The sequence below is a fragment of the Phocoena sinus genome, chromosome 20, assembly GCF_008692025.1.
Source record: "Phocoena sinus isolate mPhoSin1 chromosome 20, mPhoSin1.pri, whole genome shotgun sequence".
Lineage (NCBI taxonomy): Eukaryota > Metazoa > Chordata > Mammalia > Artiodactyla > Phocoenidae > Phocoena > Phocoena sinus.
The window spans coordinates 5,719,152-5,743,835 of record NC_045782.1 but is presented as its reverse complement, the minus strand read 5'-3'; the positions used below and the strand labels follow the sequence as shown (position 1 = coordinate 5,743,835).

The following is a 24,684-nucleotide window of genomic DNA, read 5'->3' as shown; positions in this document are numbered from 1 at the left end:
CAGCATCTGGGAGTCTTCCAGGGACTGAAAATACAGTGGGACCTCTGGGGTGTTTACAACCTACTGAGAAAGATGGATAGAAAATAATGTAATATAATCCCAAATAGTGTATTATAATGCCAGAGTATTATAAGAGTTCTAAAGAAAGCTTACGCAGGGGAAGGGCATAGAGAGTGCAGGAGAAAAGTGGGGTGAGAGGTTCTTTTTATTGGGGACGGGGTAAGGAAAGGTTTAAGACCTGGAGTTGAACTCTAAGTAAATGTATTGCCCATCGTGTGTTTGTTAAGTAAAGCAATGTAAATATCCATTGTTTTGGGTGACCAGAGTTTCTCCAAAAATAGAATGATTATGTAAGAATTCTTCTAATACCTATGATTTGCCTGTTAAATTGGAGATAAAATACCTTGCAGTGACCACCCAGGACGATGCTTCAAGAATTCTTGAGAAATAAAATAGTATAACAAAATCATCATCTAGTTTTCCGATGTAATCAAATGCATCGAGATGCATCTGCCTTAATTTTACAATGGTTAGAAGGGAGGGGATATGGGGATATATGTATGCATATAGGTGGTTCACTTTGTTATACAGCAGAAACTAACACAACATTGTAAAGCAATTATACTTCAATAAAGATGTTAAAAAATAAATAAAATGGTTAGAGGGTATTTCCTAAAAATTGAAATTGACATCCACAGAATTATGAAAAATGGGTACCCAGGTGACATTCCACTGCACAAATATGTTTCTCCTATCACACTGACAGCAACTGAGCACTTATTGAATGACTTGAATTACTATTTAAGTCTATTTCATTTAAATCAAATTGACTGCTGTTTTCAAAGTTGAACGTGTGTTTAAATAAAGACTGCCCCATTTCCCCAGCGTTGGCAAGATCTCCTGGTTTGGGTGTATGTCTTCCTTCCCTTGGCTGGTTCTTCCTCCTCCTCTCCTCTCCCACTTCAGCCACCTGCTCACAGCCATGCCTGAACACAGCTGAGCAAAAAGCGTTCTTAGATGGCTGCCCAAGGCTGCATGGATGGGCACCCACCTGGCAACACGGGGAAAGTCAGCCACTTCTCAGCACTTCCCAGTGTCTCTGTCTCTGCTGCTGAACTTGGTGTCCCAGCGACAGGAAGGAGATAGGCAGCCCTCTGCTAGCCTAATGGGTCAGCCCATAGCGGTGGCCAGTGGCAGTGGGAATTCCCTGAAATGGTGCCAGGGCCTGCTGGGTTTCCAGCCTCATGTCAGTGTTCCCTTTTCTTTACTTTCAAACCTCCTCTGGATAGAGAGCCGGCTCCCAGGGGTCCACACTACATGTTTGCGAAAATGACACAAAGGTACCTTAATTTCCCTCTTTCCTGTTGAAGAGATAAGCACACAGATTGGAAGGGATAACAGGGAGAATGTCTTGGTTTGGAGGTTTTGTGATTTTCGATGGGTTCTAATGAGAGGTAAGTACAGTCTGTCACATTAGACGTGTCCTGAAGGCTTCCATCCTATCTGAGGTGAAGCATCTTCGATAGACTTGGACAGGATCCTGTCCTCCCCAGGGCTCTAGGTTGTATTGTCACCTGTCACTTAATCCTGAGCACAGCTGGGCCACTGCCACATCAACAGTGACAGTAATGCACACTCGCTGGCTATTTACTGTGTGCGTGGCACTGGCCTACATCCTAAGCCCGCATTGACTTGATTCACTCTCACTATTACTGTCCCAACACAGAGCTGTCATTGCCCACCACCACCTAGCCGGCCACAGGGTCTACCGCAGCATGTACGCCCGGCAAGGGCGCCCCGCAGATGTCTTTCCTTAGCAGACGTCATTGGTGAGAATGTTGGTGCCACCTCTGAGCTTGTCCTCCGGACTGTTTGGAGGATCCACTTTCCTGTCAATATCCTCCAAAATACCTGTCATTCTAGAACCACATAACATGGTTCGTTTGAAATTAATTTTTTAAATAGGTATAAAGCCACCAGCCATGTAGATAATGTTATTATTATATTTTATTTATTAGAGAACACGGAAAGAGGCTGAAGCATAAATTTGTGTGTGTATGTTAATTTTATTTATCGGAATTTTCTCTTCGTTGTCAAGTCTCACCAAGAGTTATTTATACCAACCCAATCTAATGGTAAGGTTACAAAACTAATCAGGCTTCACATTTTCCTAAGCAGCCACCCACCCCCATATAATTTCCAGCCCTTCCCATACTAATTTGAGTGTCATCTGATGTTGTTATCATCATCATTATTATTTTAACTCTATTGCAAATTGTCTTTATAGGATCTTCTGAAGACAACTTTGGATTTCCACAAATTGGGAACGCTTGAGTTTAGTGGCATCAGAGGGAGTGCTCTGAGCCAGGAGGCCCAGCGGATGTACAACGAGTTTCAAGAGATGTACAGGGTCTTCTCAGAGTCTTCCTATGACTGCTTGGACCCTCAAAGCATGGTAGAGCTTGGAAGAGCTAACTTGCAAGTTTGTCTTTCTCAGATGCCTGTAGCCTGTAGGGTCTGGGTATTTACTTGCATTTTCCCTGTGCATTTTCTTTGGCTCTGTGGTCCCCATGGTTTTATCGGCAGAGACCACTCTTAATTATTCTTTGTGTCAGGAGAAAGATCAGAGGAGGGCCTCTTCCAACTGCTGACTTCTCCAAGCAGATGATATGCAGGGTTTCAGAGATGCTGAGGTGGGGATGGGATGATGGTGGAGGCTGTGGCTGCCCTGCAGCTCCCAAAGCTTTAAGCTTTGAGCAGTGACTGCTAGGTGAAGGCCAGGCACACTTGGGCAGAATTTCATTAGTGGTCTGGGGAGGTGTGAGTGACGCAGTAGCTTAGTTTTCCATTCAGACCCTGGTTCCCAAGGAAATACTTAGGATGAGGAAAGGGCTAGAGCTGCATTTTCCAGGATCGGAACACAGGAGCCCATTTCTAACCTGCAGCTCAGGAGAGCTGAGACCTGTGAGTCCAAGCCTGCAGGAAACAGAAGCAAAAGAGTCAGTACAGAAGTAGGGAATGGAGTTCCCTGAGAAGGGAGTGGCTGAATTGCTGGAGAAGGAATTTTGAGAGTATTTGAGGGAAAAGGAGAGAGAAATCAGCAAGAATCTGCTCTGAGCATCTTCCAATGTCTAGGGGGATCTTAGTTGGCCAAACCCAGGAAATGTCACTTTCTAAAAATTCCATTAGTCTAAAGTAAAAAAGAAAGAGTTGGAGTACAAAGCAAGATATATATCATATGTTTGCTACCATGTGATAAAACAAAGCAAAACAAAATCTTATGCACAGGGAAACATATTACAGTGCTAATATGGTTGGGTTTGGGAAGTAGAAAAATACTACTACATTTTCCTACTTTTCTTTGTCTTTTCATAAAAATATGCATAGCTACTGTAAGGCAATAATAAGAAATAGCCATTCCACAAATTAGAGATTTGAGTTAACAAAGTTTCTCTGAAAATTGCTACATTCGAAGAAAGGGCGCACTTTGGGTTGCCAGATAAAATACAATAATTGGGACATGCTTATTAAAAAATTCACTGTTGATCTGAAATTATATTTAACTGGGTGTCTTGTATTTTTATTTGCTGAATTTGGCAACCTTAGGAACAATAGCTAGCTGCTGTCTTAAGCAATTAAAGTGTAGTTAGAAGAAATAGTGTATACTAGTTTAATTAGCTTACTTTCCTCCTAATGGCCAGATCAGTTTGCTTACACTGAAAAAAACAGGATTTTCACTTGGTGGGGGGAAGGGAAGTAGGGGGTAATGATGGAATAGCCCCATTGCTGAGGCGGCTTGTGGAGTGGCCTGAGGTGGCGGGTGAGAGAAGGGGCTTCAGGGTCTGGAAGGTGGGGCCCAGACAGGAGGGACAGCGTAGCAACCTCACATCCAGCTCTCTGCACCATTTTGCCTAGAGTGTCTAGGGAAAAAAATGCTGCAGTAACAGGGTAGCTATCTACGTGGATAAACACTAAGGCACGCCATGGTGAACTGCGGAAAGTTAAAATAAGTCCGTGGTATAACCGATTTGAGTACACATGTTCATAGTAAAGAGCACAGCAGGATGGGCCTTCAGGATATCATGTTTTCTTACGTCTACATGATGTCTCTTCAGGAATTTGAAAATGATGTCTCTGAGTTTAATCAGAGAGTAGAAGACCTTGACCGGAGACTGGGGACTGTCTTTATTCAGGCCTTTGATGATGCCCCTGGTTTGGAGCACGCCTTCAAGGTTTGTAAAGTAGGGGGAGCCACCCCGATGCTTTATTCCCCCCGCCCTCTTCCAACTGTTTTGTTCCTGTAGAGAGGAATTGTTCCTGTTAGAGCAGTATTGTGGGTGTCCCAGGGCAAGGGAGTGTGCAGAACTGGGCTTCTCAAGTTGACAGCTAATGCTTTTCTGCAAACAGGATGATGTAAAAATGCTTTGTAAGTGAGTTTCTTCTGGAATGCTTTCTTTGGGCTTTATCAGTAGAGTACCCATTGAAAGTGAAGAAGCCTGCTGTGGTCACCATCCTAAGTCCATGGCTCTGCAACACCGCGGCTGTTTAACCGCTGCCGTCGGTTGGTTCAGGCTGGAGCAAACCACTCAAGCACAAGTAACTGGAGTAAGAAGACGCCAGCCCTAGCCCTGTGCTGCCGAGATCAGACGGTAGGCAAATGCGCAGGAGGAGGAGGTTTAGGACGATGAGTAGGTAAACGTCTACAGAAATGGGAGATCTGGGTTGTGAGACCTGAAGACTTAGTGGAACAGAACAGACCTTCCATAAACTGAGACGACACTTATTCTGTAGAGCCTGAAGGTGTAGAAACAGGACTAATCAGGTTGCAAGGAGGCAGAGTTTAGCCAAGTAGAGGAAAGAGGTTTCTGTTAATGCTATTTAAAGATGGAATAAACTTCCTTGAGATGTAGGTAAGTTTCCAGGAACTGAACATGTCCAAACGTAGACTGGGTGATTGGTGGGACAATTGCAGAAGAGGCTTAAACCCAGGATGTGTGAAACCATGCTGTTCTAGAACACTGGGCATATATATATATTTAACTCATTCAAGAATATACATATGTATTCTTTAATAAATACCTACTACTGTGTAACTCAGGAAGAGTTTTAGAATTTCTCTCTCCAAGTATTTAATTCCAAGAGAAGGGCTTATATGTGTCTATAAAATAATCCCTTTTGCCATTAACTGTCACGGCTAATTGGGATGTTACCACTCATAACTGGTGAAGCTGGAACCCCATTTCTGCCTTGAGGATGTCCAGCCCTATCCCTCCCATAAATCCCTGTGCACCATGGATTTCAAGGCGTCTTCAAGTGTCTCACATATACTCTGAAGTTGCTCTGTCTTTGACATCATGGTGTCTTTGCTCCTTGTCTACAGTCTCCCTTAAAAATGTCATCTGCCCAGGAAGGTGCTTTTGGGGGTCTTATTATTGCTCTTCTGATGATCCCCACCATGACAGCATCTACATTTATGCCAAGGGCATATCTGTCTGGGTTCCAAACACCCCAATCTTTGCATTTTGTGGTGGAGGAGGGTTCTGAGCAGAAGCAGCGAGAGACCTTTCCAGCTTTGCACACCCTTTGCTACCAAGTCCTGAAGCAACACTGCTCATACCCGGAGTCTCAAAGGGCTCTCACAGAGCAGACTCTTCTTCTTTGGGCTCCAACACCTCTTCTCAACAAGGCTACCCACCCAGTCTGTGTAACCTTGTAGGAAAACCATAACCATTCGGTCCCTTCTGCCTCCTTGGTTTTCTCTTTTTGGTCATCCCACCAACAAGAAATCAAAGCCCTTCCCTCCTCCTTCAGCCAAAACAAAAGCTTCCAATGTATATAATTTCATGCAAAGAAGTGCCTTTTCAGGCTGGGGAAGTAGGGACCCCTGAGTCCAGGTACCCCTGTTACTGCTGTAAGACCATTCAACCACTAGGTGTGCCTCAGTGGACATGGACAGAAGGGGTATGTCCAGGTCAGAGAACCTGAGTCCGAGGGTGTGGGCTGGCTGCAGAGGTCCCTCAGCCCACCCCTCTGTACCTCTCAGCAGGATGTGTGAACGTGAACTCGGTGGAGACCTGCTCTCTTGTGCCTCCATGGAGGGAGAGCTACTTCCTGCTGTCTCCAGAGATCTTGGTGATTTTGGGTTGGAGGACTGGGTGGTCCTAGAAGTCATGTATTGTTATATCCTAAATATAACTGGAGTTTTCCACGACCTTGTCTCAGGGTAGCATGAGGATCAGAGAAACAGTCCAGCAACCAGGAGGTGATTAAAAGCATTTCACGTTCTGACCCCACTGCTCCCACCAAGGGGTTAGGGCAGTTGTGATGCACAAGAAGCATCTGCAAAGTATCCTTGCAATCACTGCCTTCTGGGGGCAACTGCTCCCTGAAACTCTCTTCTTGGTCCCCACTCTCAAATTTTAGCCCTCCTGATTCTCCCCAGCACCCAGCCTATTAGCTTCATTTTTCTTCTCCGTCATCACCCTCCATATCTGCCTTAGGTCTTTATGATGTACATCCGCTTACCCTCTCTGACATCTTTCATTTTCTCTTTGTTTTGCCCTCTACCCAGGTTCTTACAACATGGCAGGGTCTGGTATGTCATTCAGCACACAGGAATCCCTCCTTCAGAAACAAAGACCAGAGGGACAGACCAGGAATATTCTGCCGATTCATAGTTATCCATCCAGTTGCACAGTAACGGTTTTTTGACCCTCTTACATTTGTGGACAGACATATTAAGGAAAAACCAGGATACAAGATTAATGTAACCTTGGAAAAGTTGAATCTGTGACTTTTTCCCTTCTTTTCTGCCTCTGTAGCTGTTAGACATAGCAGGAAACCTCCTGGAGAGACCACTGGTAGCAGAGGACACATCGGATAAATACCTGGTGCTCATCCGCATGTTCAGCGAGGACCTGGATGCCGTGAGGATGATCTACAGTCAGCATGTCCGGGACGAGGTGGAGCACGGTAAGCTTGTTGTCACATTTGAATGGGGGATGTCTGTTACCAGAAAGGGTGCCACTCTTCTGTATTTGTTACACGTCTGCTGTGAATCCAGGGCATTCTCCAAGAGCACAACCTTCTTGCTTGAAATTCTAGACTTGGGTGATTGAAGAGTTCACTGAACTGTGCATTTCCCTGTGTCTAGGGCAGGACTGGCAGACTGACCCAGAGCAGTGAAGTCCTGACCACTGCCTCGGGTCAGTTTAGACCTCAGCGCAATGTGTGAGTTGACCCTCAATCAATGTCGCCACACTGATTAATCTTTAACATACCTCAATTCCACAGTAGATTTGTACATGCCTGAGGAAAGGTTCTTATCCCTTCCAGTGCCTTATCAACCATGCTTTTGGAAGGAGGAACCAGCAGGAGCCTGACAAAGGGCAGTAACACACTGAGGTTATTGTAATTCTTAGATGCCCTGTCTTGTCTGTTTGAAAGTCAAACACAAGTTCAGTTCAGCTTTGCAAATGTTTCTTGAGGCCTTGCTACATGCAAGGTAAATTTGTGGGCACCGCATGCAGAGGCAGGTCAGGGTAAGGGAGAGAATAATTAATCCTAACAGGTGGTTCTTCAAGGAACGCGATTGGCATGAACAGAGTTATAAAGAACTGTAGCAAAACAAGATGAATTGGGCTGGGAGGTGGGAGGAAGAGTTTATGGAGATGGTGGCCTTGAGCATGACCCTGAAAGATGGGGAGATGGACAGCCAGGGAGAAGAGGCAATGGTCTTGGATGCAAAGGCAGGAAAGGGTGTGGAAGGTGACCAGTCGGACCTGCCTGAGCCAAACAAGGTATATAAAGGGAGATCAGGTCAGCCATGGAGTTTGGAGCCAGGTCACGAAGTGCTCTGAGTGCCCTGTTAGGGAATCTGGAATTCATCATAAAGGCAACAGGAAATTTTCAAAAGTTTTTAAGTAATGGCATAACAGGACCACTATTTCTATAAACAGGTTTCACAGTGAGGTCATTAAGAATGGCTTCCACTTAGGAAGTCATCCCAGAAAAATCTGTTGGCCTCAGCTTTATGAGGGACCATCCTCCTCTGACTTCTCACAGTGGGATGCAGAGTTTGAAAACTCAAACACCTTCAGATGCATATTGAATTTCTGTTGTGCATAACAAATTATCACAACCTTAGTGGATGAAAACAACATCCATCTTTGAGCTCACGGTTGTGTAGGTCTGCAGCCCAGTTTGGTGTGCCTGCATTCTTCACTCAGAATCTCAAAGCTGAAATCAATCAACTGGGCCAAGTTCTCATCTGGGGTCTCTGGGGGAAAAATCTACTTCCCAGCTCATTTTTGTTGGTAGAATCCAGTTCCTTGTGACTGCAGAACTGAGGTCTCTGTGTCTTTGTTGGCTGTCAGCCAGGGCCTGCTCTCAGAGATTAGAAGCCCTCCCGTCCCTAACCACATAGCCGCCCCATCTTCGAGCCAGTAATGGCATGTTGAATCCTTCTCATGCTTCAGATCCCTGACTTCCCCTTCTGCCAATAACCAGAGAAAACTCTTCTCTTCAAGGCCTCACCTGATTAAGTCAGGCCCACCCAGGGTCATCTCCCATTTGCCATATAATGTAACGTCATCACAGGAGTGATATCTCATCACATTCGGTTTCCACCTATACTTAAAGAGGAGAGACTCATGCAATGGTGAGGGTTATTGGGTGTCATCGTAGAATTTTGCCTACCACGGAAGCCAAGTAGAAAATGACAGTGTTGGACCTGGGCTGAGTGTAAGGCATCAGGGAGTGGTGGGGTCCATGGTCAACTAAAGGACAAGACCACTATTCAGCTCCTACAGTTAGTTAGAACAGGGGCTGATGGTTGCCAGATTTCCCAGTTTTATCAGAGAAGCTGGAAACTGAGTTTTTTTTTAATGAAATCTTACAATTGTTAATTTTGACAACTGATTATAAGCAAACAAACCCACTGAATGGACTGAAGTAAGAGGATCCAGGCTGTGCTAACTCTGGTCAAGGGCTTCGTAATCCACATGGCCTGTCTCATACATAATCTTACTGAATTCTCACAGAAACCCTGGAAGTTAAGTGAGGAAGATATTTTCCCCATTTTATATATGAAAAACCTAAGGGCCTGAGAGATTAAGTTGTCTGTTTAAGGCAGTGTGTCTTTTTTTTTTAAACATCTTTATTGGAGTATAATTGCTTTACAATTGTGTGTTAGTTTCTGCTTTATAACAAAGTGAATCAGTTATATATATACATATGTTCCAAGGCAGTGTCTTAACCCTGACTGTACAATTAGAATTACCCTGAGTGATTTCTAAAAGTACTGATGACAAGGCCCCACGCAGACCAATCAAATCAGAATGGCTTGGATGGGGCCCAGGCATCAGTGTTTCTAGAAGAGCCCCAGGTGACGCTGATGTGCAGCTGGGTTGAAAGTCACAGGTGTGCAGTCAGAAAGCCAGTGAGTGGCAGAGCTGGGCTGGGAATGGCTGTCCTCTGTTGCTGTTTAGCGTTCTTCCCAAGGGCACTCTTCCTTCCCCCTTAGCAGAACTCGGTGATGTTCCAGGAACTTCCATCTCAGTGTAAGCCTAGGGTGACTTTAGCAGGTGGAGGTGGATGAGGCAAAAAGTGCAGTAAGTGGTGGGAGGTGGGGGAGTATTCGTGGGTAGAGTGGGGCTCAGGCCTGGAGCCTCGCTTCAGTCTGCTGTGCCCTGTCCCCAGGCTTCTCCTCCGTGCATAAGAACATGCCCGCTGTGGCTGGGAGGCTCCGCTGGGCGCAGGAGCTGAGGCAGCGCATCCAGGGTCCCTTCGACAACTTCAGACGCATGACACACCCGTGAGTACCTCGTTGCTGAAAGGCAGGTTTGTTTCAGCCTTCTGCTCCCGCTCTGGACTTCAAGTATTGTAGCAATGCAACTCAGTTACTTGAGGCACAAAAATCATCTTCTTTTCTTTCCACTTCCAGCAATCAGCCAGTATCTTAGTCCGTTCAGGCTGCCGTAACAGAGTACTATAGACGGGGTGACTTAAGAATATCAGAAATCTCTCTCTCACAGTTCTGGAGGCTGGGAAGTCCAAGGTCAAGGTGCTGGCAGATTTGGTGTCTGTTGAAGAGGACCTGCTTCCTGACTTACAGCTGGCTGTCTTCCCACTGTGTCCTCAGATGCGGCAGGAGGGACTCAGCAGCTGTCTGGGGTCTCTTTTATATGGGCACTCATCCCATTCATGAGTACTCCACCCTCATGACCTAATCACCTCCCAAGGCGCCACCTTAGGCTTCAACATATGGATTTGGGGAGGACACAGACATTCAGTTCATAGCAACCAGGTACTACTGGCCAAGCATTAACGAGATTGATACATTTGGATTGAAGAGTGGGTCCCTTGGTGTCAGGTGAGGCTTACTGGACACAGGCTGGCTCCTTTTGCTTCAGCAGAGTCCTTGTTTCCAGGGAAAAATGAGTCAGGGTTTTCAAGCTCTTTGGATTCCTCCACACATCTCCTCTGACACGATGGCTCTTTACTACCAAGGCTGCTGGAGAATAACGAAGCCCAGCGTTTCCTGAAACGTGGTGTGAGGGCCTCATGTATTAGAAACCCCAGGTGCTTGCTAATGGTGCAGATTACCAGCCCTCACCCCCCACCTACTAAATCCAGATCTCAGGGCAGGGTGGTGCCTGGGATCTGCTTCCTTGGCACACTCTCCCCATGATCCAACGGTGACCAGGTTTGGAAACTATTGGCCTGCCTCACAGCTGAGTCTGGAAGCCAAGCTAGTTAGAAGCATCTGGGCTGCTAGAGCGAGAGAAGAGCTGTTGCAATACCTTGTTGAGGGTGCTGCCTGGGGAAGGGCAGGCTTTCTCTGACCCCTCTTTCTAAAGACTCCATCTTGTTGAAAACACCTAGCTTTGGCAAACACAGCATGTTCACAGCAGCATTATTTACAGTGGCCAAGACATGGAAACAACCTAAGCGTCCATTGATGGATGAATGGATGAAGATGTGAGATATATATATATATATATATATATATATATATATATCTCACATATGTAATGGAATATTATTCAGCTATAAAAAAGAAGGAAATCCTGCCATTTGCAACATGGATGGACCTTGAGGGCATTATGCTAAGTGAAATAAGGCAGAGAGAGAAAGACAAATACTATATGGTCTCACTTATATCTGGAATCTGGAAATAAGAAATAAAGCCAAACTCATAGTAAAAGAGATCAGATTTGTGGTTATCTGGTTATGGGGGGTGAGGTTTGAGGAGGAGGGTGGGGGAAATGGATGAAGGTCAGAATTTACCAACTTCCAGTTAAAAGATAAATACTGAGGATGTCAAGTACCATGATGGCTGTAGTTAGCACGGCTGCATGGTATATATAAAAGTTGTTAAGTGAGTAGATCCTAAAAGTTCTCATCACAAGAAAAAAGAAACAATTTTTTCATTTTTTCTTGTATCTATATGAGATGATGGATGTTAACTAAACACGTGGTGGTGATCATTTTATAGTATATGTAAGTCAAGTCATGTTCTACATCTTAAATTTACACAGTGCTGTACGTCAATTACTTCTCAATAAAACTGGAAACAATTTTTTTAAAAAAGAACCAGTTTCAAAGGCCAGAAAGACAATGAAAGATAGCCAGGTTGTGGTCTGAAGGGAACCTCCACCACATCACCCCGTGTTGCCAAGAGGAAGAATGACTCAATGGGAGAAATCTCCCTACTGTTGGAGAGAAGCCGAAAATCTAGATTTACTTTAAAACCAGCAAGTATTCCTCTTTGCCTCAAACTCCGTACAAATCAAACAAACGTGCCTGTGAGTCAGACCTGCCCAGTGGGAGATTCGTCTGCAGTGTCTGCTCTGTCTGAGCGAGCTCTTCGTTGTGCAGGTGAAGAAACTGAGGCAGATAGAAATGAGGTGACCTGCCTGGAGTCCAAAGATAGCAAGGACAGAACTGGAACAGGCATCTGGGTCTCAGGGGTCCTCACCCAGAACTCTGCCAGGGGACCCCTCCCGCCCCAGCCATAGGAAGCTTGGCCGGGAGTCCAGCTGAGCCCCCATCTTCTCAAACATGCCTCCCAGGGAGGGAGGGAGAAGATATGAGAATGGGCGGGGAGGGTGGCAGGGCTGCTGCTAGGAATGTGGCCTGCGGGAGCTGTCCTGGTCCAGCTCCCTGGAGCAGAGCTGAGGCAGCCTGCAGGAATTTACAGGGATGCTCTTGGGACCCGCGCCTGTGAGGGATGGGGGAGGGATCGGGCAGAGGAGAAGCTGAGCTGCAGCACAGTTGCAAGTAGGCTTCAGCTCATCCGATGGGGAAGTCTGACCCTTTAGGGTTGCCTGGCCTTTGTACCCCACGTCAGCTGGTTGGTGGAAGTGGGCTGTGGGACAGGGAGGGGCTTGACCGTGGGTGAGGAGGCAGCTCTGTCTGTTTGTCTGAGGCTGTTCTCAAAGAGGGAGGCAGCTACACTTCATCAGCCTTCCTGGTGAGGGAGATTGGGGGTGGGGGTGGTCCCGAGAGGGTGTCTGAATGGCACCCCACCACGTCCTCCACAGTTCCCATGGAAGTTCCTGTTTGTTCTAAAAATGAATTCACATTCTCGTGTATACTCTGTAATATATTTATGAATTGGTTAGTGAAATGGGTTTGATTCCTCGCCATGAAGTGAAGTAGAACCTGCAGGGAGTTTGATGCACTTATTCCTGTGACTTCTCAAGCCTCCCAGACAAGTCCCAGGGGCCGAGGTGCAGAAGTCACTCTCTCCTCTAGCCTCGTTCTCTTCCAGATAGAAACAGATCTGGGGTCAGGGCTTGTCCTCGCTGTCCTGCAGACACCTCTGCTCTTTCACGAGGAAAGGGGACCGAGCGACTGGGAAAAACTCCAGGAAATCCAGTGCTTTCTCTGCAGGTGTGAGGGCTTAAATCAAAGCTCGAAGCTCGGGGGGAGCCTGTGAAGATTTAAAGAGCAAATGGATTTTAAAGAATCTTTGCAATAAGCTGCCTCGTTTTGCTAGCAGAACAAACAAGATCCTCCAACACAGTTAGTGTGAAGGTTTCTGAAAATTACAGATACTTCACCAACTTTCCCAGGAGCTGGACTCTTCATTTTGTGCTGTAAAGAAGTGTCAAAACCGGGGAGCAGGTGTGGGCAACGATGCCTCCGTGGTCCTCAGTGGACCCAGGGAAGCCTCCGAGCGTGTGTCTGCGCATGTGAGCATACAGGTGTGTGCATGTGTGTCTGTGTGCATGTATGTGCGTTTTGTGTGCTCAAGTTTGGGGATGTAAGAGGTGGGAGGGAACCTCATGTAAATGTGGCAATGAGTAATGAGGCAGAATATTTCTCATCACGTGCCCTAGATGGATTTCAGAGAAGGGGAATATATACATACATATTGTTACGTATATGACAATGTTTGTATATGTGTGTGGGATGTATATATATATATATATTGCTATTTTTTATATGCACTGTTATATACATATATACACATATATGTTATATAGTTTTTGTTATAATGTATAACGTTACATACAGTTTCGTTCTTGAATACAGAAAACTGCAACACCTAGAATTTTTCTTGCATGTCTCAATTTCCCTCCTGGTTTTTGAAGGACTTCATTTTACACGCGCAAGACTGGCTCAGCCAGGGTGAGGGGGTTGGCGGAGCCCTGGCGGGGAGAGGCTGTCCTGTCACGTGGGCGCTGACTGCATTTGGGAAAGTGCAGATGCCCTCTAGTGGCCGGTGGCAGATGTTCAGGAAGAAGAGTGCAGGCTCATTTAGGGGCCTTTGGAAACTTGCCTGCGAAGCTATTGAGCCTCCTCTTTATAAGCTGCAGTTTGTTACTCAGATCATTATTTTCACTTCTTCTAATTCGATGTCATTTTTTCCCTCTCTTTTGTATGGGTAGTTGCATGGAATCTGCCGAAGGAAAGCGCGTGGTACAAAAATATGAAGAAATGCTCTCATTGTTGGAAAAGTAAGCAGTTTCCGGGCCTGGATCGTTCTGCAGACGCAGAGCGCCCACCATGCCCTCTGCAGTTCTGAGTTCGCGCACATTTCTCGGTGGCAGTGAAGTGTCGCTCTGTGTTTTATGTGGGTGCAGTGCTTCAGGGCTGCAAACAGCAGGCCTCCGGGGAATGCAGCTCTAGTCTGGAAATGAGCACTTTTCCAGTGCCATTTTATTGGGGACGTGAACTCGGCAGAGCTAGAAGTGGGGCGCTCCTCATGGCACCCCGAGATCGGTGTCATGGAAAACCTCAGCAGCTGCTCGCTAAGCGGAAATTGACAGTTGGTGCCGCACAAAGAGACAATAAGTTTAGAAAGTACTTCCTGCATCCGTTAACAGAGAAAGCGTAAGAACGAAGATTTTACATGGGTTCATAGTTGTTCCTTCTTTAAAGCTGCAGTCAGTCTTCTGGGGGAGCAGGGTCCAGACACAGTCTGTGTCTTGCCTTGTAGTCTTCTCCTGGTTCAGAAGAGGAGCACCGTACACATTATGATTATAGTTACGATCACACTTAGCATTGTGGAGACATCTTAGCTGGCAGCACCTCCACCTGCCAGGTCACCCAAGTTCTACCCTTTTGACTTCCCAAATATGAGCTTCAAATCTGTCCCCTCCTCTCTGCACCCACCACCCACATTTCACCAGAGATCAGAGCCTCTCGGGCCTGAACTGCTGCAGTGGCTTCCTAAGAGCCTCTCTGCTCTGGACCTGTGCCCCTCAGCGCCCACACTGTCACCAAATCCCCTCTCCTCACATCCCCTGTCGGGGAGGCCTCTCAGTGTCTCCCACCAGCTCCTTTTTACCGTGACCCGAAACGTGCTCCCTGATGCCTGGGCCCTTGCCCTCTCCTCCCTCAGGTGCTCTGTCTACTCACTCTCCCCAGCGCACCGTCTGCTGCTCCCTGCCTCAACCTTCGTCCGCGCTGCTGCTCCTACCCGGAACACTCACTCCCCCTCACTGCCCAGCTGCTGCTCATCCTGAGACTCAGTCAAGCATCGCTTCCGCCCCTCCTCCGTGAGACCCTCCCTGGCATCCTCCTCATCACCCCCACCCACCCGCCTACCTCTGCCATTCAAAGCCTAATGCCCAGTACATCTGCCTGGGGTTGTACTTGCTGCATCCTCTGTTGACCCGTGGTTGCACCACTAGCTGCGTTTACCATGGGATGTTTATTCATCGTTTTATCTCCCAAGCCCAACACATCAATGTGTAATGACTGAACAGTGAATGTCCGTGAGCCACGTGAAGATTAGCGTGAGAACAAATCTTACCCGATAAATGCTTCCAACATTTACTGAGACTAATCACCACTTCCCTTATCCTCCCAGAAGATCGCATGGAGTCTCTCTTTCTGCTCTCCTCTGATTTAAGCTTTGCCACCTTTAGGAAATGAGGGGTTACCTGCAGGAGCTGACTTGCCCAGCTGAGTCATGACTCTGACTTAAGAATGTATTCAGGTATTTCACTAATAGCATCTTCAATTCCTGAGATATACATATTAAAGGTAGATAGATGGATGGATGGTTGGATTAGATAGATAGGTAGCTATAGAGATGTTATATATATACACATATAGCTATGTCATTTATGTTATATATATCTATATAGAGATGTATCTTCAGTTAATCATTGCCAGGCATTGGGGAGCTGGGAGGGTGCTCATGAGGTGACCGTCATCTCTGATCCTCACAGGTATGAGACAAGACTCTACGAGGACTGGTGTCAGACAGTATCAGAGAAGTCGCAGTACAACCTTTCCCGGCCACTTCTGAAGCGTGATCCAGAGACAAAGCAGATCACTGTCAACTTTAGCCCACAGGTAAGTCCAAAGGCAGTAACTTCCTCTTGGTTTCTGAAGAGTTTCATTTGACTCTGCTGATTTCAAAGGCAAAAAGTCTTTGTATAAGAATATGCAAAAGCTGCTCAAAAGAACTTGCACCCTGGATTTCTTTTTTGGGATAAATCTTAGGGTGTAGTGTTTTCTTAAGTTGTCCACTGTTCACATTTTTCTCCAGGGTCAGCCAGTATATTTGCTTTGATTTTGCACAACAGAAAATATTGCAAAATATCACTTGGTACCATAGTGATACCGTTTGGTACCATAGTTAACCGGGCCTACCTTGAATACACACTGCGGGTGAGGGCTGTTGACTAGATGCTAGAGGGCCAACCAAGTGTAAGACCTGGTTCCTGACTTCCAAGAGCCCACAAGCTAGTTAGAAGCCAGAATCTCAACATGCAAAAGTCTAGTTTCGTTAGGTAGCATATGATAAATCTCCAAGGAGTAGCTTTGGAAATGAGACTAGATTATTGGTTCTCAACCAAAGCAATTTTGTCCCCAAAATGGAGACATTTTTGGTTGTCAAACTTGAAGGGGGTGCCAGTAGCACATGGTGTAAGTAGATACAAACTTCCTACAATGAACAGGACAGCACCCCACAGCAAAGAGTTTTTTGTCCAAAACTGTCAATGGTTCTGAGGTTGAGAAACCCTGCTTTAAATAGAAAGGGTAGAAGACCAGTGGGCTGTAGCAGCCATGGAAAGCTTAATGCTGGAGAAAACTATAACCAAAAGCAAGCCCACATCAGGATGTACATCATTCAGCTTAAAAACTGATGAAAGGTATTGGCCACACCGAGCTAAAGGCAGTCTCCTAGTTCTGTCTTGTTGGCATGTTCCATAGGAATGTAGCATAGAAAGAGCTGAAAGCTAAGCTGACAGAATATTGGTTTCTTTTGAGATAATTCCAGTTTAAGTAGAACATCAATTCCCCCTAGAATAAAAGTCAACAAAGGTGGAGGGTTCGTTTCTTCACTTTGGCAAGACATGAGTCTGAGGTTGAACTCATTAAATCCTTGGAGTAATTTTATCAGCATTCGCTTTGAGCAGTATTGAATATTAAATGCCCAAAGAGTTGAGTACCTGGATTACCAACTAGGCTGCAGTCCAGATGGTATGATTGTAGTAATTAAGTCCTTGGTGTAAGACAGTATTGAAGATGGGCCCTCGTCTATATGCTCCGAAGACAAGGACTCTGTCTGCTTCCATGTGCAGCACATGGTGGGTGCTTTACAGGTGTTTGTAGGTGATAGAAGGGAAAGGAGGGAGAGGAAAGGGGTGAGAAAAGAAAAGGGGAGGGAGATACATACCTAAATTATAATGTGAGTCGGGGGAGACGACTACAAACACGACAAGTCAGAGAAGGGCTACGAATATCCCTTGGCTTTCAACCTCAAGCAAAGTGGCAACAGCTATGCTATGAAGAATGAACAGTAACACATTTGTCATTCTAGAGAGACATGATCAAAGCTTTGACCAGAATAAGAATTGTATGGGTTAAAAACATATATATATATTTAGTAATTTGTTATATATTAAATAATTTATTTTAATTATTTAAAATTTTCTGTTGTTGGGCATTTAAATATTTTCTCGTTTTATCAATCTGTATTTCATTGATTCTAGGGCACACACGGGTTTTTTATATCTTAATATCTCTGAAAATAGCATGTGTTTATAGTTAAATAAACCACATTTTTTTCTTCCTTAGGTGAAATACTAAAATATTTCTGAATCTGACATAAAATACTACTGATATAAAATACTACTGACATAAAATTTATGACATAAAATACTACTGAATCTTACCATTAATGGCATCTTATATTTGGATAAAATATGTTATAAATAATGCTACAGTAAGCATCTTTAGTTATTATTGCACCGTATTTCTTTGGGATAAATGCCTAGAAAGGGGATCGCTGGGCTAAAGGGTGCTCACATTTTGAGAGTTTTAGCGTATTTTATCAATTTGCTCTTCAGAAAGATGTAACTCAGGCATTCTCCTGCCAGCAAGATATCATTCATTTCTTCAAATCACTTCTAACCTGTTGAACCAAAAACTATGTAATATCTCAATGTTGTTTTAATTTGCATTTATTTGACCACTAGTAAAGTAGAAAGTTTTTCATGTGTTCATTGGACATTTATCTTTCTTCTCCTGTGAATTGCTTATTCATGTCCGTTGCCCACTTTTGGGTGAAAGTGCTCTCTTTTCCTGTGAGTTTGTCAGACTATTTGTGAAATATCTGTCAGATATTAAGAAATCTGCTGCAAGTATTTTTATCTGTTGAAGTGTGGCATTTTATTATGTGTATGATATTTTATGCATATAAATTTTATCTTTTATTTTCTGGTTGTACATTTGGAATGATCTTCTCTACTTCAATATTATATAAATCGTCCACATTTTTTTCATTTTTTACATTAAAATTTTTAATATCTATTTTGTGCTTATTTCAGTATAAACTCGGAGGCTAAGGTCATTTCCCTGCTAAAGGATTAGCATTCGTCTTAACCCTGAGTAGGGTTATCCGGGCAGGAACGAAGAGCTGGCCCAGAGCCACTGGAAGGAGAGTTGGGAGCCCAGTTGTCTTTTCCTTCTCAGAGAAGATTTAAGGAACCAGTAGGAGCAGAAGTTGAGAAAGGACCCAGAAGGCCCTTGGGCCCCTGGGGTTTCCCAGTCCCGATCGATACGGCTGCTATTCGCTGCCACTGAACTACAGCCACTTACGTTGATTCTTTTCTCCAGCTGATTTCCGTGCTGAAAGAAACGAGGTATCTTCAACCCCAGCAGATGATGCACATCCCTGAGACAGCAGCAGCCATGTTCTCCTCGAGGGGATTCTATTGGCGGCTTGTGGCTAAATTGGAGTTGATGGCAAATTGGTACAACAAGGTTATGAAAACTCTGCTAGAGGTGGAATTTCCATTAGTGCAGGAAGAGCTGCAAAATATCGATCTCTGCCTGAGAGCTGCAGAGGAGACTCTGAGCTGGAAAACAGAAGGTAACAGGAGACCACCTGGGGTCTGGTGAAAGGTTGGAAGTCAAGATTCTAATCAAGTTGGTAGAACCTCACTTCATTCCCCGGTTAATCTGATCTGGGTTTGAAGCACGAGTCTGTCCTCTCAGATATGCGCCCAACGTAGAGAAGACGAGGAGGAACGGCGTCCCTCTTCCGCCTCCTCTGCATGCCTGGGAGGTTTAGACAGCTTTGCTGCCACGCTCTGGGGAATTTTCATGAACTCTCCCGCAGTCTCCAGCGTATACTGGGCACTCCATGGAGGAGGATTTTTACTACATTATCATTGTTCCTTACTTTTCTTAACTGGACCATAAACATCTTAAATGAGGGAACTATGCATTTACTTTTCTTGTATCCTCCAGCGCAATTCAATAAACTTTCATTGACTGATTAACATGTACAGGGCACCATGTGCAGGACGGTGAGGAGAATATGAAATACAGGGGATGTGACCCCTACCTTCAAAGAGCTCGTAACCGAGGCCATAACCAGGGTCATGGTAAGGGGTGGCTTTTTGTTGCAACTAGGAAGGAAAAGGCTCTGATGATTACAAACTAACCTGTGCAGAAAAAAACCCACAGGTATTAAATCCCTATGTTTCATAGCAACCAGACCTTTCGCTCTACCACTGTAAGCTATGTCAATTAATTCTATCTCTTTTGGGGAACAGGCATTTGGGATTATGTCATTCAGATCACCAGTAGTATTCACGATCTTGAACAAAGAGTTCAGAAAACGAAAGACAACGTGGAAGAGATTCAAAACATCATGAAAACATGGGCGTCGCCAATATTTAAGAGCAAAGATGGGAAAAAGGAATGCCTTCTCTCTATGGATGATCAGCATGATCGAATGGAAGAATATTACAGTCTTATCAAAGAATCTGGCTTTAAGATTCATGCCCTTGTGCAGGTAATAACCAGCCTCTCAGACACACATACCACCAGTACAGGGAAAGCATCATGAAGTGTGTTTGGGTGCTAGAAGTGATTTGGAAATTAGAACAATCAGTAGATGCTGTGTCTTCTGCAGTCAGGGATAGAAGTTAAAACTGATGGCAAAAGAGCTAAAAACTAAATGGATGGGGAGCATGTCAAGTCTCATTCTGGTATCAGTGTGTCAAAGTTAATACGATCTTAATAGTGACACCACTTAGTCGTCACACGACTTAACATCCCGCACCAAACCCCTAGGGGGTAGAAGGAGATGCCAAGGACAGAATCCTAATTTATCCACTGCACTAACCACCCCGAACTCGTCCACACAACCTAGTGTGGCCCTGAAGCATCATCCTCATAACCCAGCTCTGCAGAGCCTGGAGATATGCAAGACGACTGTGGTGTCCCTGATGCACTGGGTAGAGAAGGAAAGATGCAGAGTGCTGCCCTTCATGCAGGAAGGCTCTGCCCCGCGTTGTGATCAGGGCAAACCTTGTGTCTCATCATCCAAGACTGGACGAGGGAAAAGAGCTATAAATGGCCACCAGCTCCCGCCCTACTGAAGTAGCCATGGGGTAGTTCTCCTGGGTTGATCTCATGCACAGAGTCAGTAATGAATCACAGTTGTTATCTTTGGGTTTTCTGTGGGTTGAAACACAATAAAATGTTGTACTTTTGACCTTTTAAATTTTCTTTATCTGTTTTCTAGCTTATCAATTTCTGTTATTTATCATTTCTTTCTTTCTGGTTAATTTGGGGTTAGTTTGCTTCTTCTCCTTTTTGTCTAGCCTATAAGGGTTGAAACTTAGAGTTGATTTCAAGCCTTTCTTCCTTTCTACTGCAAGCATTTGATGATATAAATTTCCCTCTTAGCAGTGCTTCAGTTGCAGTCACAAATTTGGTCTGCCTCATTTTCATTATCATTCAGTTTTAATTATTTTTCTCTTGTGATTTGTTCTTCAACTCAGTGGTCGTTTAGAAGTATGTTGTTTAATTTCCACAGATTTAGGTCATCTCTGGATAGCTTAATGAAATTGTTATCTAGTTTAATTCCATTATGGGCAGAGAAAATACTCTGTAAGATTTCATTTGTTTAGAATTCATCAAATCTTGTTCTATGATGTAGAATGTGGTCTATGTTATTGGATGTTCCTTGTGCAATTGACAATGTTTATTCTTCCATTGTTGGGTGTGACGTTCTATAAAATATCAATTAGTTCAAAGTGGTTGATAGTATTGTTCAGATGGTCTATATGATTTCGCAGTTTTTTTGTCTATTTGTTCTACCAGTTACTGAAGCTTAGAATGTTAAAATCTCCACCTATGATTTTGGATTTGTCTGTTTTATCCTTTAGTTCTTTCAGATTTTTCATCAAGTATTTGAAACTCTGTTAGTAGATGCAAACACATTTATAATTACTGTAACTTCCTGATGAATTGGCCATTTTATCACTATGAAATTATTTTTATTTCTAATAATACTCCCTTGTCCTGAAGTCTTTTTTTCTGATAATTCTATTGCCTTTCTTCCAGATTCACTATTCCTACTTTTTGCATTGTCCGTCTTTTTCCACCCTTTCACATCCAACCTATTTGCTTCTTTGGATTCAAATTTCTTCTCTTATAGACAGCATATAGTAGAAACTTACTTTTCTACATCTAACAACTTTGCCTGTTAATTGAAATTTTTAGGTCATTACACTTAATTGATATGGTTGGATTTAGCACCACTGTTTTGCTATTTGTTTTCCATTGGCTTCATCTCTTTTTTGTTCCTCTGCTCTTCCTTTCCCATCTTCTTGTTATTAATTGTATATTTTCTAGTATTGTATTTTCATCTCTCAATTGCCATTTCAGCCTTTACCTTGTTGCATCACACTTGCAGTGGTTGTTCTAAGTTTTAGTAGGTCTCTTGAACTAATCACAATCTACTTAGAGTTTTCCCATGAAATATAGGAACCTAGCAACAATTCAAACCGCCCAGGCATCTTTTATAGTGTTGGTGTGTGTGCATGTGTGTGTTTGTGGGTGTGTATAATATACCCCACAACAGAGTATTACAATTTTTTATTTTAAAAGCTTTGGGGAAGATATTTATAGAGTTTTGTATTTACCCACATAGTCACCATTTCCAGATTTGTTTTTCCTTTCTGTAGAACTAAGTTACCATCTATGGTCATTTCTCTTCAGCCAGAAGAGCTTCCTCTAGTATGTCTTGCAATTTAGGTCTGCTGATGACACGGTCTCTCAGTTTTTGTTTATCTGAAAATGTCCTTATTTCACCTTTGTTTTTGAAGAAGAGTTTCACAGAATATAAAATTCAGTGTAGACAGTTCTATTTTCCTTTCAGGAGTCATTTCATTGTCTTCTACCCTCTAAGGTTTCTGATGAGAAGCCAGTGTACTGTGTATCTTTGGTCCCCTTTTTTCTCAGGCTCCTTTTAATAGATTCTTTTAAAATAAATTCTTTGTATTCTTTTCCATTCAACTACGATGTGCCTAAATACGTTTTCTTTATATTCAGCCTGCTTGGAGTTTGTGAGGTTTTAAATCTGTTTTTCACCAAATTGGGGGGTGGTGGTGGCGGTTAATCAAATTACAACATTCTTGTCTAATAATTCCAACATCTGTTTTATTTTCTGAGTCCTTTTTTTAATGTGAAGGAGGTTTATTTTTGTGTCACATAAGTCGAAGGGATAGGCATTCCAGGATTGGCGTGGCAGCTATTTTCTGAGTCTGTTCTTAGTGATTATTTTCTCTCTTGGTTAAATGTCACATTTTCCTGCTTCTTCGCATGTCTAGTAATTTTTTATTATATTCTAGTCATGTTGGATGCCACTTTAGAATCTGGATGTTATTTCCCTTTTAAAGAGTTTGTGGTTTTGTTTCGGCAGGCAGTTACCTCACTGGTGGGTCAGCTTGACCCTGTTGGGGCTTTATGTTAAGCTTCCTTAGGGAGAGTCTAAAGAGGCCTTGCTCTAGAATAGAGCTCTAATCCTAAAGCACTGCATTTCTGGAGTCTCAAGTGAAGTCCTGGGTTATCTGTGAAGTCTTTTCATTATTTCTGATAGAACACAAACATCTTCCAGCACTATATGACCTTCACAAGCTCCATTCAGCTTAGAGCCCCCGGTAACTGTTCTCTGCCAGGCCTTGCAGAATCTTGCCCTAAATATGCACAGCTTAATCCTCAGTCAGAGATTCAAAAGGGCTCAGCAACCTCAGCAGTCCCAAACCCCCGTTTCTGTCTTTTCTGCCCAGCAGGAACGATGCTCTAATTGAGGTCCACTTTCCTATGCCATGATTTGGAAAGTGCCTCTAGGTAGAAAGCCAGGTAGTTGTGAAGCTCACCTTGAATATTTCCCTTCTCTTAGGGATCACATCCAGTTACCCAAAATAATTATTTCTTATATCCCGTTCTGTAGCTGTTTGTAGCAAAAGGGAAAGTCCAATCTCATTCCTCTGTCTTGGCTAGGATCAGAAACTTGAGCTATTTCTTGTTAGTTTACAGAAAATTCTGACACGTTTGCTCCTTGTACCATAGTAGATTTGAGGTGAAAGGTGTAGATAGCTATGTTGATAGGGTGACAGTAGGAAAGAGATAAAACAACTCTACAAGGCAGTCATAAAAACTAAACTGTAGAAGCAAACAGACATAACATTTTAGTAACACCTAAGAGAAACTCTGGATTGTCACTGTGTTATGATTTGCATGACGACGGACTCTCATTAAATCTTTAATCTACTTAGGAAGGAAAGGTATAGGTAATACACTTTAGAAATTTTAGAGTTTTGACATTTAAAAGCAGAATCATGAGCTTTACAATATGGCAGTGTTTCCTAAAGGGGTAAGCGTGAGTCACCTAGAACATTTACTTTTGCAAAGTGGTAACCACGTTCTTTGAAGATGTAAGATAAATGGAAAGTTGCTGTAAAAAGGCTGAATGATGAGTAAATGGGACATCTGTACTTGCCATACCACCAGGTCGGTGACTGTATCATGTAAAAGGAGGGAGAGAAAGCCTGTGCATTCCTTTCTGTGTGTACATTTTCTAATTCACTCAGTATGATAAAGGTTTTTAGTTAATATTAAATGCCAACAACAAAACACTCCAGCTCATTTCTTTTTTTAAATTTATTTTATAGAAGTACAGTTGATTTACAATGTTGTGTTAATTTCTGCTGGACAGCAAAGTGATTCTGTTATATATATTAATATATATATTCTTTTTCATATTCTTTTCCATTATGGTTTATTACAGGATATTGTAGTTCCCTGTGCTATACAGTAGGACCTTGCTGTTCATCCATCCCATATAGAATAGCTTGCATCTGTTTATCCCAAACTCCCAATCTATCCCTCTGCCACCCCCTTCCCTCTTGGCAGCCACAAGTCTGTTCTCTATGTCTGTGAGTCTCTTCCTGTTTCATAGATATAATCATTTGTGTCATATTTTAGATTCCACATATAAGTGATATCATATGGTATTTGTCTTTCTCTTTCTGACTGACTTCGCTTAGTATGACAATCTCTAGGTCCATCCATGTTGCTGCAGATGGCATTATTTCATTCCTTTTTATGGCTGAGTAATATTCCATTGTATATATGTACCACATCTTCTTTATCCATTCATCTGTCGACAGACATTTAGATTGTTTCCATGCGTTGGATATTGTAAATAGTGCTGCTATGGACATAGGGGTGCAGGTATCTTTTCGAATTAGAGTTTTGTCCAGATATAGGCCCAGGAGTGGGATCCACTCCAGTTCATTTCTAAGGATTATCCAGGAAATGCTTTACTTGCTTGAACCCCAGATTTCTTATGTCTTGAATTATAATGCCCTCTACCGTTAGTGTTCCTTCTTCTGCCCACCTGACTTCTGC

General features: G+C 43.6%; 1 protein-coding gene across 1 annotated transcript in view; it reads left to right on the top strand.

The window, feature by feature from the left end:
• DNAH9 (dynein axonemal heavy chain 9) overlaps positions 1-24,684 on the top strand; it is a 304,275-nt gene that overhangs the window by 29,710 nt on the left and 249,881 nt on the right. The window contains exons 7-14 of the mRNA XM_032616402.1: positions 2,288-2,455; positions 4,116-4,232; positions 6,822-6,972; positions 9,700-9,814; positions 13,899-13,967; positions 15,690-15,816; positions 18,589-18,844; positions 19,533-19,774. Of these exons, the coding sequence (XP_032472293.1) occupies positions 2,288-2,455; positions 4,116-4,232; positions 6,822-6,972; positions 9,700-9,814; positions 13,899-13,967; positions 15,690-15,816; positions 18,589-18,844; positions 19,533-19,774 (1,245 nt within the window). The remainder of the gene's footprint in view (positions 1-2,287; positions 2,456-4,115; positions 4,233-6,821; positions 6,973-9,699; positions 9,815-13,898; positions 13,968-15,689; positions 15,817-18,588; positions 18,845-19,532; positions 19,775-24,684) is intronic.